General features: G+C 45.2%; 1 protein-coding gene across 1 annotated transcript in view; it reads left to right on the top strand.

Annotated features, from left to right (window-relative positions):
- LOC139573956 (R-spondin-2-like) overlaps positions 1–11,197 on the top strand; it is a 75,023-nt gene extending 63,826 nt beyond the window's left edge. Inside the window, exon 5 of the mRNA XM_071397975.1 lies at positions 9,809–11,197. Within this exon, the coding sequence (XP_071254076.1) occupies positions 9,809–9,924 (116 nt within the window). The 3' untranslated portion in view covers positions 9,925–11,197. The remainder of the gene's footprint in view (positions 1–9,808) is intronic.
- Positions 11,198–12,029: the final 832 nt, after the last annotated feature.

Genomic DNA, 12,029 nt, shown 5'->3' with positions numbered 1-12,029 from the left:
TGTTACAGTGTGATATTGTCCATGACATCGTTAGGACTTGTTAAGCCAGGTTCTCTGCTGAGGGTTCATTGGAGGTTTTAGGGCATTGGTGGTTTGTCAGTGGTTTCTGTATCTATAGCTGAGACCTGAGGCAGTCTTAGGTGCTTCAACACTCACATTGAGTTGATGAGTTCAAATGTAAGTAACCTTCTCCATGGCTCCTGTGAAAGGCACTAAAGGTCCCAGTGTGGCCCCTGCCCGGGATGCATCTCTGCCTGCCAGACCTCCAGTTCTCTGACTGTGGCCCGCACACGCTTTCATCGCCACATACAGACCACAATAGCATACCAACACACACACACACACGTACAAACAAACACACACACACACACACTTGCCTACGTACAGAAAAGTAGCTTATGTTTATCTACTCTACTCTTTCTCTCTCTCTCTTTCTTTCTCTTACTCAAACATACACACATCTTTCAGACATGCAAGCACTATATGACAATGACAATCGGAATGACAGACAATGTGCAGTGCACACAACACAGGAGAACATTTTAGCGTGGTGGTAGTGGCGCACATTTTCGAGGGGAACATCGGCGTGCCCGCGTCCGCCCCCTTGAGTGTGCTGGCTGTAAGGAGAAGGGAAGGGGGCCGGCTAGGAACATCTGGTGCACAGTTGCACCGGCTCAGCCACCAGATGCCCCTCTACCTCCCCCCCCTCCCACTCTCTCCCCTCTTTCTCTCTCTTTATCTTACCCCCCCCCTTTTTCTCTCTTCCCCCCCGCTCCTTCTCTCCATCCATCTCTGGCGGGCCTGGTCTTTATAGAGACATCACAGCTTTTAATTAGAGCCTGACGATTCACAGAGAGAGGCTGCGGCTTTTGACCCACTCATGTCCAGGAGCTTGGACCCAGGGAACAGACACACAGACACAACAAAGCAACAAGTACAGGCCTGCCAGCTGCTTCTCAGTGTGGGTGTGTGTGTGTGTGTGTGCGCGAGCGAGCATGCGTGCGTGTGTGTCAGTGTTTGTGAACACAGACAAATACAGGGAAGGAGAAGCAGAGCACTTAAGTAGAAGCTGGCTCATAAAGGTTGTACTCAACTCAACACACCAAAGCAATACGCCACGGGCTCTGAGGAGACAGCAACCGACTGTCTGTAACTGTAATACGTGTTTTATTACACGGCTGAGGTGAGGGGATGGCTGCCGTTTACAGGCTCCTAACCAATTGTGCTATTTTGTGTGTTATTTTGTACATAATGTTTCTGCCACCATCTCTTTTGACCGGAAAAAGCTTACCAGTACCCCCTGTATATAGCCTCGTTATTGTTATTTCATTGAGCTACTTTTTAACTTTTTTGTTTATTTAGTCAATATTTTCTTATCTCTTATTTTCTTAACTGGATTGCTGGTTAAGGGCTTGTAAGTAAGCATTTCACGGTAAGGTCTACACCTGTTGTACTCGGTGCATGTGACAAATAACATTTTAAAATGATTTGAAATGTGATTGTGGATATACAAAAGGGAAACACTTGAGAAACCATAGAGTCTTCCATGGCTCATCCAATCTCTCACACTTCTATGTGAATTACTCAAAAGGGAGTTTGACCAATCCCAGGGGCCCTATCGTTGATGTTTAAAATCCCCTGTAAAGTGCACCTAGTTTGCTTCGTTGGTGGCAGACTTTGGGATCATAACCCCCACCCCAATAGGCCTTGAGGCTGGGTATTGCGGTTGAATGGGACCACGAGTCACTCTATGAGCATCATACAAGTCTCCTTACCGTCATACCTCTCTGGAAGGATGTTGGTGCCTGAAATACACAACTCTCTCTCTTATTCGAGGTGAGACCCTGAAACGGTTATCGGAATGGAAATGTCACTGTAATCAAAAGGAGGCCAAAGAACAAACCCATCAAATGTTTTCCCTATGTTAAGACGTCAGGAAATCCCCCTGTTTGTCTTTGAGTGAGTGGAGGGGTATTGGGAGTATTATTGACAGACAGGGAGATGGCTGGCGCCTGGGTAGGAGAGGAGAAGAGACTACAACAGCAGCCTATAGCTGGATGATACAGGATCTGTAAGAGCTGTCAGCTTCAGTCAGCTGTCTGCTTGACTGGCGCTTGACAGGCTTCTGATGGAGCTCGGGCCTTAGTGAGGATCAGGGACTACTGAGAATGGACTGCTCTGGGTCTCTAATGAAAACACACACACAACAGGAGCTCTGCTAGGACATCAAACAGACTGAGACTTCAAGGCCCAAAATAGACTTTGTCTAGTCGAAAATACAATATTTTACAAAATGGTTTGTAGTGTTTTCAGTCTTTGTAAGTGCATTGTCGAAGGAGATGGGGTGAAAACCGTCCAGACTTATGCAAAACACAAAAACAAAGTTATATCCTTGAGTCCCTTGTTATCCGCTATAGCACGGGGATTGTGCTGTGATCCCCACAGCCCCTCTCTCTGGTTTAGCGTCTAAGCCCGTCTGACTTAGCTTGGCTCCTTCTTCGTTAGGGCCTAGTTCCTCTTTACGGGACAGTTGTGCTCTGTGTCCAGACACGGGGGGGGGGGTGGATTTCCTCCCCTCCCCTCCGTTTTCCCAGAGGAGAAGAGGATGAAGTGGAGGATAGTGGGATGAAGGGACATGGTGGAGAAATTAGGTATAAAGCAGTGAATCATGCTGGACAATTTCCTCTTAGATCCCCCCCCCCCAGGCCCCAGGGGGAAGTTGTGGTGTGTGTGTATGTGGTGGGGGGAGGGGGTTAGACCAGAGGGGCTGTTGTAGGCCAGGGAGCCAGGGAGAGGAGAGCACACACACATGCCCCAGACAGACAGGCTGTGTGTGGCAGACTGGGTCGCCCGTTATGCCCCCTTGGCGTCCTCACAATGCAGACATGATGTTCTTTATGTATGTATAATGCACTGTTGACACAGCCTTGTTATTTCAGTGTATGTGAGCCCCTCTGTCTGGAAGAGGATACACTCCATCGTGTGTGGGTGCGTGCGTGCATGCTTGTGTGTGTGTGTGTATGCACCATAATGCATACATACTCAGCGGGGCTCATGATAGTGTGAGTACAGTATATATTACACCATTTATGTGTGTGTGCGTATTAGGAAGGGTCTTCCAGACGGCACCGTGAGCGTTAGCAGAAGAACCCTCCTCCTTGTGGCCCCACAAAAGGGTCCAGAGATCCAGAGAACCTCCCACCACCCAGAACACGTATTGCCTGCCCCCTACCTGCTCTGCTCCCCACCTTGGGCCCCGGCCCCAGGCCCACTCAACACCCCCAGCAGGAAATGCATCTTCACCATCCTGAAATGAAAAACAAATGTTCCATCCAACAGTTTGTTTAATCCTTAGGGTGAGGAGGTCACCTCCATGGCAGGACTACGTATGTTTTGTCTCTGGGTGCTAGCGAGCGTGCTTTTAAAAGTGTACAGTTAAGACTGGGTAGGTGGGGTTTTACGAAGGGACAGAATTGGGGTGCTCTGGAGTGGGAGTTCTTCACTCTCTTTAGTTAAAGGGTGCCAAGGCTGGTTTTAAAAGGCAAAGGCAGAGTGTGTAAAAGTGCACTGCCAAGTCCTGTTTTTATGAGCTTTTACTGTTTAATGGCATGGCGTAAGATAATGAATCGCAGAGGCAATCAATGTGCTTCTACTCCAAACAAAGGGAGAGTCAAGAATGCGACCAAGTCGGCACCATGTTTCCCTGTTTAAAATGGTTCATTTGATTAGGGAATTACCCTGCATCTATCAATTGATCTGTAAACTGTGCGATGGAATGAAGATCGATGATTCTGTTTCTACACCCCCGAGGCACCTTTCTAAGGCATGCAGGAAATATTGACATACAATTGATTCAATGAAATGAATGAGTGAGATCAAATAATTTATTGTGATCGAAAAAAAATGGAAGACACCCCACAATGAAAGCATGAGAATGAGAGCCCCACCCTCTCCTCTGCTATGTGACTGAAGTGGAACGTAATTGACATCTGCCCTATTATTCCAGCCAGGATGATAAATGTGTAATATTCCACCCATAGTCCCCTTGAATGTTTAATTGGACCCACGGTCTCCTTTTACACCATCCCCTGGTTTGCTACAGCTATCCACAGCTTGCTAACACTCACACACACACCTACATACACCCGCTCGCACCAGCACACACACTAGCAGAGCCACACACATGCACGCACACATACACACACACACAGGCACGCAAGCAAGCAAGCATGTACACAGGCGTACACGCACGCTCAACCACTGACACACACACACTGACACACATAACGACAGAGCTTTTTTATTTTGCTCGTCAGAAATGAAACAACATTTAGCCATTCGTTAGAGTTAACTAAAGCTAATTATTCCTCCTTTTCTAATGGTTCCGCGGGGTAGCAGCTCCATGTATTTAGGCCCAGATGTGTGTGTGTGTGTGTGTGTGTGTGTGTGTGTGTGTGTGTGTGTGTGTGTGTGTGTGTGTGTGTGTGTGTGTGTGTGTGTGTGTGTGTGTGAGTCAGTCGGGGGAAGATGATGTTGTGCGGCTCTCTCTTGAGTTTTGGGTGTATCAGACACAGCGGACTAGTCATCACGCCTGCGCTCTGCGTGGCCCTCTGACGTTGCCGTAGTGACACCATCCGTAAAGTAGAGCCAGAGGTGGTGAGCAAGCGCCAATTTTAACCCGGAGAGGGGTACCATTTCAGGGGAGCAGAGTTGTGAGTGACTCTGCAGAAGTTTTGTTTTGATTTCCAAAATTGGGGCCTGGTCTGCCGGCTTGCCTATGTTAAGGTTGTTAGCGATGTGGTGTTGGCGGTCAGCCACGTATTTACCAAGTATTTGCAGGTAGCTCTCTCATTAGCAACGTCTGAGTACGCATACTCAGTGTTGACAGATCAGAAACTGACCGAGCGTTGACTGGAAGTTTACTGAATGGTTTCATCGTCAGACAGTGCCCTTCCCTCAACACTGGACCATTCCTGGATACCGGACAATTCCTGGATAGCGATCCTGGGGAACGTTCCATTGTCATTGTCACAGTCATTCAGCAGCTCGACGGAGGAAAAAAATCTAACTCCATATTAACCATCGGGCAGATTAATCACTGTGTCAGTCATGCATTATTTTCCGGGGCTTCTCCCTGCTAAAGACGCTCATCTCCAAGTTGGGTTTTCGATCTGACTTATTGTCAGTGAAATGGAGCTTCAAAGGCGGGACCGGTGGACTAACCTGCTGCTTAATCTCCCGACAGAGCCTCCGCCGCATAGATGAGAAAATAATGACCCACCTAATCCCAACATTAGCTTTTTAAATCGGAATGCATGTGTTTTAAATCATCCCTGCTAAGCAGGATGGGTGATTGTAAGCAGAGCACTGGGGGAAAGAGAATGAGAATGAGAAAGAGAAGAGAAAGTACGATTCAGAGTAATCTTGTTAGGCTAAATGACGCTGTGCAGATAGGCTCTTGTCATCCGGTTGGCAAGATGGACTTGTTCTCATAAAAGATTATCCTCTCTGGACAAAGAGGGTGTTTTTTTCTTTCTCTTTTTCGCCGGCACATCTCTATCTTTCCCAATTCCCAACTATTTCCCCTTTTTTCCAAATTTCCCTCCATCTTTGTCTCTCTCCCTCTCTCGCCCTCTTTCCTACCTCTCTCTCTCATACACTGTCACTCAAAAGCCCCCGCTACATTTCTTCATTTTCTTCATTATCATCCTCCTCCTCTTCCCCCTCTTCTCTATTACTCACTCTCTAAACTCTCTGTCACTTTTAGATCCTATCTTTTCATGTGAACATCTGTAGACCTTGGCTCACCACATGTCCTTACCATTTTACATGCACTCCATGGACAGTGTGTGTATGCGGGTATCTTCTTCCAGACAGAAGAGCTCGTCGGTGCGAGTGAGAGGAGCTGGCTACAGATACGTTCCCCTTCGCGGCATTATAAATGTATGTGTGAGGAGGCCTTTAATGGCTGCTAATCCAATTTCTGCCACTGAAATCAAATCTCGCTGGCGCCAGTAGTCCCCTCCTACCCTCACAAATAATGGCTTTCGCTTTGGCATGTTTATGAAGCAAAGTTCCAGCTTTTCCGTACTAAATCCACCAGAATCTTCTTCGGAATTGTTTTGATCCCCTACCCTCAACCCCCTTCTCCTAAGAAACATATTAATTGATGGTCTCGGGATGATGGCGGCGTTTACTGGCGGGATGAGGTAACAAAAGGAGTGGAGAGGGTTCACTTCAAGAGGAGGAACACATTTACCGTTCGTCTTATTGCCTTCTCGAGGTTGGTGCCATCGATTTCCTCCAACCGCAAGCGGAGCAGATAAGGTTAGGCCTTCGATTGGTGCACTGCCTGCTGGAGCCCGAGCACTGGGTGGATGAAGTCACTTGGCCGTGCCAGTCAGTCAGTACACACACACACACACACACACACACACACACACACACACACACACACACACACACACACACACACACACACACACAGTGGTCATGGCCTCAGCGATTATAGATTTGCATGCAGGTACACACTCCCACAGTGGCAGCCACCAGGTCTGTATTTCGAAATAATCATCCCTTTTCTTTTCTCTCTCTATCGAGGTCTGTTTTTGTCAATGTCCTCATTGAACTGAGCCCATTCTTGGCAGCGTGAAGAACGGAACATGAACCTAATGATGGAAAAATAGAACGTTATTTATTAATAGAATTCAAACACTCACTCATCGTAAGGAATACATTTTCTCCGGTTTATTCGGTTCTCGAAAACAAAGATATTGGATTTGGAGATAGGTGAAGGGAGTTTTGGCTCCGTCTTTCACCCCTGTGTAAAATGCTATTCAATTAGACAAGTTGAATGGACCGCAACTCAGAGTGCCATGGGCATATCTCCTGAGAGATAGCATAGTGTTATTGTTACTATACAACAGGCCTGCAGAACAGCATTCCTGTTGGGATATCTGGCTATGTCTCAACCACCATCAGAGATAGAAAGAGAGAGATGTGAATGAGGGAGAGGGAGAGAGAGGGAAAGAGAGAGATGTGAAAGAGAAATGGTAAGTGATGGATCTCAACCGGACTTGTCTTGGAATGTCCCAGTCAGCAGAGGTCAGGGTGGAACTCCCACCCCAGTGCATGTAGGGAAGTCTAATCTGCCTCTCCCAGGTGCTTTGGCAGCCGATAAGATTGTATGTGACATTAGAAGGTCCGAGACACATTTCTCAAAGATCTTGAGCTGATATGGAAGAGCGTACACACCCAGGCACACATGTACATATCCTAGTCTTAGACAAACACACAGACACAATGCAGGCTTGGAGCGTACTCCAGAGCTTTCTTCAGGTAGCAAGAACTTTACCAGAACTAGACCTGGCTCATGCAGTGAGACCAAGATTGGGCTTACTCACACACAGGCACAAATACTAATGTACACACACACACACACACACCATGTCTATAATACACATACAGTGATGATGGTGGGGTCATCCTCTGCCACCACAACAGCTTCTGTTTTTGATTCAAAACTACAAAACATTTTGATTTGCTTATAATGTTTTGTTTGTTTGTTACATTTACTCTGACTATGAACCCGTCCACATACAAAGCTTTAGTTGGCAGATTTTATCTACAAAAAAAACATTATACAATTAAGGATTGCAGAAGTGATGCGACATGTGGCCAAAACTGAAAAGAAAATGGGGGAGAAAAATAGTAAAAGTATTTTCTGAAATGAAAGCCATTCTTCAATTTTGGCAGTAAGTTTAAATTCTGGGTCAGCGTGGGGTAAAACAAAAATAGCTCAAATTATTTGAAGATTTCTGTTCCTTCCAAGACAAATTATCTGTACTTGCTCTAAGATTTATGAATTTGTTCCTTGTTTGGAAAGTAATTGAGTTCACTTCTTAATCATTTATTTCCTGGTAAATAAAAAAATTATAATTCGGGGAACTCTGGCTTGCATAATGATCTAAAGTGTTTACATTGGTTGTAAATATACCATCATAAAAGCGTTGTGTATTCACTCTGTGTTACGCCCTGGTAAATGCTAAATGTGAAAGAGACAGACCCTGATATGATGTGCCATCTCATAAGCCTTATGTCAGATGCAGAGGGGGTAAGATCTATGTTCTCTTGGTATTGGTTGCCCTCTAGCTGTCAGCCTGGAGAACTCTGGTTATGAAATAGAACCCAGCGTAGTCCATGCTTTCATGGACACAGTGGTCAAACAGAAACAGAAACAGAAAAGTTCATCTGCTCACTTGGACAGCTCTGATGACATTCCGGACGTTTGGTTTTTACAGTTCACATTGTCCTGGAATAAATGAGATATTTTGAGAGATAAGAAGCATATTAATGACGTGAGGCAGACAGACCTCAGACCTGGGACAAATACATAATATGTCAAGGTATGAGGGGTTGAGCGTTATGCATGCACTACAGTCATAACCATACTGTAACTCACCCAAAGAATCGAAAGCGACATTTACGAAACAAGCATAGCAACTTTGCTGTAAATGTTTTTCAATTGGAGGTCACGGAAAGTTTAGAGCAAGATGTATGTTTTCCCCATGAGGTGTGATTTTAAACTCTTTATGCTCTGAAGAGGGGATTTCTTTCAATAAGATATTGCGCGTCGGCAGCGTAATTTTTCGCCCTCGGAATGGCCGATGTGACCAAAAATAGCTAGCTAGATTGAATTGATTGCAGGAAATGGCTCTGAAATGTGGAAGTTAAATTGTTTGATATTTGTGCAACTGTAACATTACACTCGTTAAAAGAGCGAAAACAGATACTTTTTAATAATTTTATATAGCCCCATTTCTTGGAAATAATATAAAAATATATATTTTACAGTGTGGTGCTGAGATATTCAATTGAACCAGACTTTTTTTGGGGTGGCTTTAAATGCCTGGCGTTTGGCCAGGCCATATGAGAAGGTAATTAGAGGTAATTCTGCCACATATTACACACTTTAGCCTTATTATCCTTAGTGAAATGGCATGAACAAGTGCAATAATAGGACACGGAGCCAGGTTTTGCAAACCTACCGTTGAGACACCCATTTATGTAGCATTTTTCAGTATTTTCCCCCCTCGGCGAACCATAGCATGCCTTGTTTCTTGCTGTGCCAAATCAGGATCCAGATAGCATCTCATCATCCAAGCCTGACTCTAGTTTTCCCCCCATCAGATGTTATTTTCCTTCAGAGCACTTACCTACTCAAAACCAGCAGAGCTATGCCACTGGGCAGAGGGGTTGGCAGCAGGATGGTGCCCCCACCACCACCACCCGAAGCCAACCGTTATTCACACACATACACACACCTCGTTATATTATTTGTGTCTTTTGGCAGCCAAACTGCTGCCTTTTGGTTCAGTAGCCTCTGTCATAGGGAACCATGGGTACCGAGGTACCGCCGCACACTGTTCCATTAGCACAGATTCCCAACATGCTTTGCCCACACCAGTGACACCAATGACACCTGGGATACATTAAGATACATTAACCCTGGGCTTGTGAACAAGGACCTTTCCAGTTCGGAAAGAGTGTTATGCAATTTCCCCAAAGAGAGAGAGAGGTGATGGGGCTGAATAAAGGCAGAATCTTGCTGCCAACCGCTCTGCCCAGTGGCATAGCTCTGCTGGTTTTGAGTGGGTAAGGAGGGGACCAAGATATATGGTATATATACATTAGCTGTTTTTTAGAGACACCAAAGGGATGGAATAAAGGTTTTTACTGTGTTCCTTTTTTACATTGATGCACTGCTCTTCTAATAGGCTCTCTTTTCCTTCTTGTCTTTGTGCTTCAGGAGGATCAGGGAAGCACCGACCCAAAGAACCAAAGAAGTCCAACAAGCAGAGGCTCCGGTTCCAGGCCCAGAACCAGCATAGTGACCACCTGGCCTCCATGAGCTCCAGCCAGTAGAGGACTGAGTCCCCCCCCACCCCCCAACACCCCTTGGAACCTAAACAACACAAAGCTGCTAGCTGCTGCTCCACAAACCTCCACCCTCCACTCCTCACCCCTCACCCCCACCCCAGCACACAGTCACACTACACCATATTAATGACCCTACACATGTCTATGGTTGTAGTAAAGTACACATATGCCCTCTGTCCCTGTCTCTCTCTGTCTTCTGCTGCTTCCCTCGTACCGCATCGTAGTGTACCGCTGACAGATCAGCCAATCGCCTTCTTTGACCCCACTGTGACATCATAGAACTCATAGAAACACTCGTTCCCTTTGCTCACACGTCATGTACGTCTGGGGAGAACAAACCAGCGAGGGGAGACCGACACACACCGACTGACAGACTGAGGACGCGGAAGAGCAGGAGAATGAGGAATGAGATGGATGTTGATAATAGTGACGACGGTCCAGCAATGGGGGGGCAACGGAAGACGTCAAGACGATGATTCTGACGGAGCGAGGAAGAACGTGCGAAGAGATAGAATGAGAGGATGATCAAGAGAAGAGGAGAGATTTGGCAGACGCAACAAGGGTGACGGCTATTAAGTGACATCTTGAAATAATTGAGACTTTTCTGTATCTATTTCAAAGCAAACTCTTATTTTCCCCCATTAGAGGCGGAGTGTTCCTTGTATGGCCTTTTTGTTCATTGTGTACATTTTTTGAGAGTCACGTTAAGAAATACCATGCGTAGTTGAAATGTATTTTATTCTCAGCACAAAATGTTTACGTCCAGAACCGCTTCAATGCTCTAACTGTATGGTGTGGATAAAGACATGTTAGTTTGTTCGACTTAGCATGGCAACAAACTCACGTGTACATGGTTGATGAGTTTATCTAATTATAAAACCTATTACTGTATTTTCGGTATTGACTCCTTCAGCGTTCTAGATGTTTCAGAGAAAAGGATGTAATACCAAGCTACAGATTCAAAAAGATTGAAAACGAAATAATAAAACATAGCCAACACATAGCTATTACATTTATATGGTATATATATGATTTATTTATTGATTCTATTTTGTACTTTTGTGTTCGGTGACAATTTTGTCTCGTACTGTTACTCCTCTGTGCTGAAATATTATTTGAATCCCACAATACAGATATCTTTAAAAGAGCCTCTTGTTTGTGTCTGGTCATGCGAAACAGTTTGCGTGTTCATTTGAGCTCATCGACTGATTTCAATGTTTCAAAAACGACAAAATAAAAGTGCGTACTTTGTTTGACATTCTCTGGGTTTGGTATTCAGGATTCGACAAATATATGGTCACATGTGTTTGATTAAAATACATTTCATGTGACTGTTGATGTAGCTTTTCAGTCTTACGGTTCATGAACAGCTAGCTTTAGCTTGTCCCTCCCGCATTAGTATATAATTATGTAATTTGAAAAACATTTGTGACATCAATCATGCAATGTGCACTGCATGACACAAGCTGCCTTCGAGCCAGGGAGATTCGATATGGTCAATTGACCGTGACAGCATGACGTCACTGTGAACGGCCTTTAAGTCGTCTTGACTTGACGTGTCCTCACGTATGGTGCAATGCCACATTGTGATGTCGCCACCGTATCATTAATTTCCACCCTCATTATCTTACACATGATTTGGCAGTGCAACTGCCTACTGTGCTTCCTTCACACACACACACACACACACACAAACACACGTGAGCATGCACATATACACACACACACACACACCCATTCACCCCCTCCTTATTTGAGCACACATCAGATCTCATTCATTTTCAGGGTTTCAAAACATCAAATAAATAAGTATAAAAATCCAAAATGTGCTGGCTTGCCAAGAAAGGTTTAACGCCAGTCATGGCTAATTAACCTAGTGATGCATACTGTATAATCATTGCCCCTTAAAAAATGTGAGGCCGTATCTGCCAGACAGCTTATGGACACACAGTAGCGAATGAAACAACGTTGTGTCCTATATCATCCTGGGAGACACCGACCGCAGGCTTCCTGTTCCTAGTAATCCTCTGAAGTCACACATGATTTTTCCAGAGAGAAAGAGGCGACGGTGTTGATGCTCAAATAACCCA

The sequence above is a fragment of the Salvelinus alpinus genome, chromosome 4 (assembly GCF_045679555.1).
Source record: "Salvelinus alpinus chromosome 4, SLU_Salpinus.1, whole genome shotgun sequence".
Taxonomy (NCBI): Eukaryota; Metazoa; Chordata; class Actinopteri; order Salmoniformes; family Salmonidae; genus Salvelinus; species Salvelinus alpinus.
Note: the sequence above shows the minus strand (reverse complement) of the source record. Positions and strands in the feature narration are given on the sequence as shown.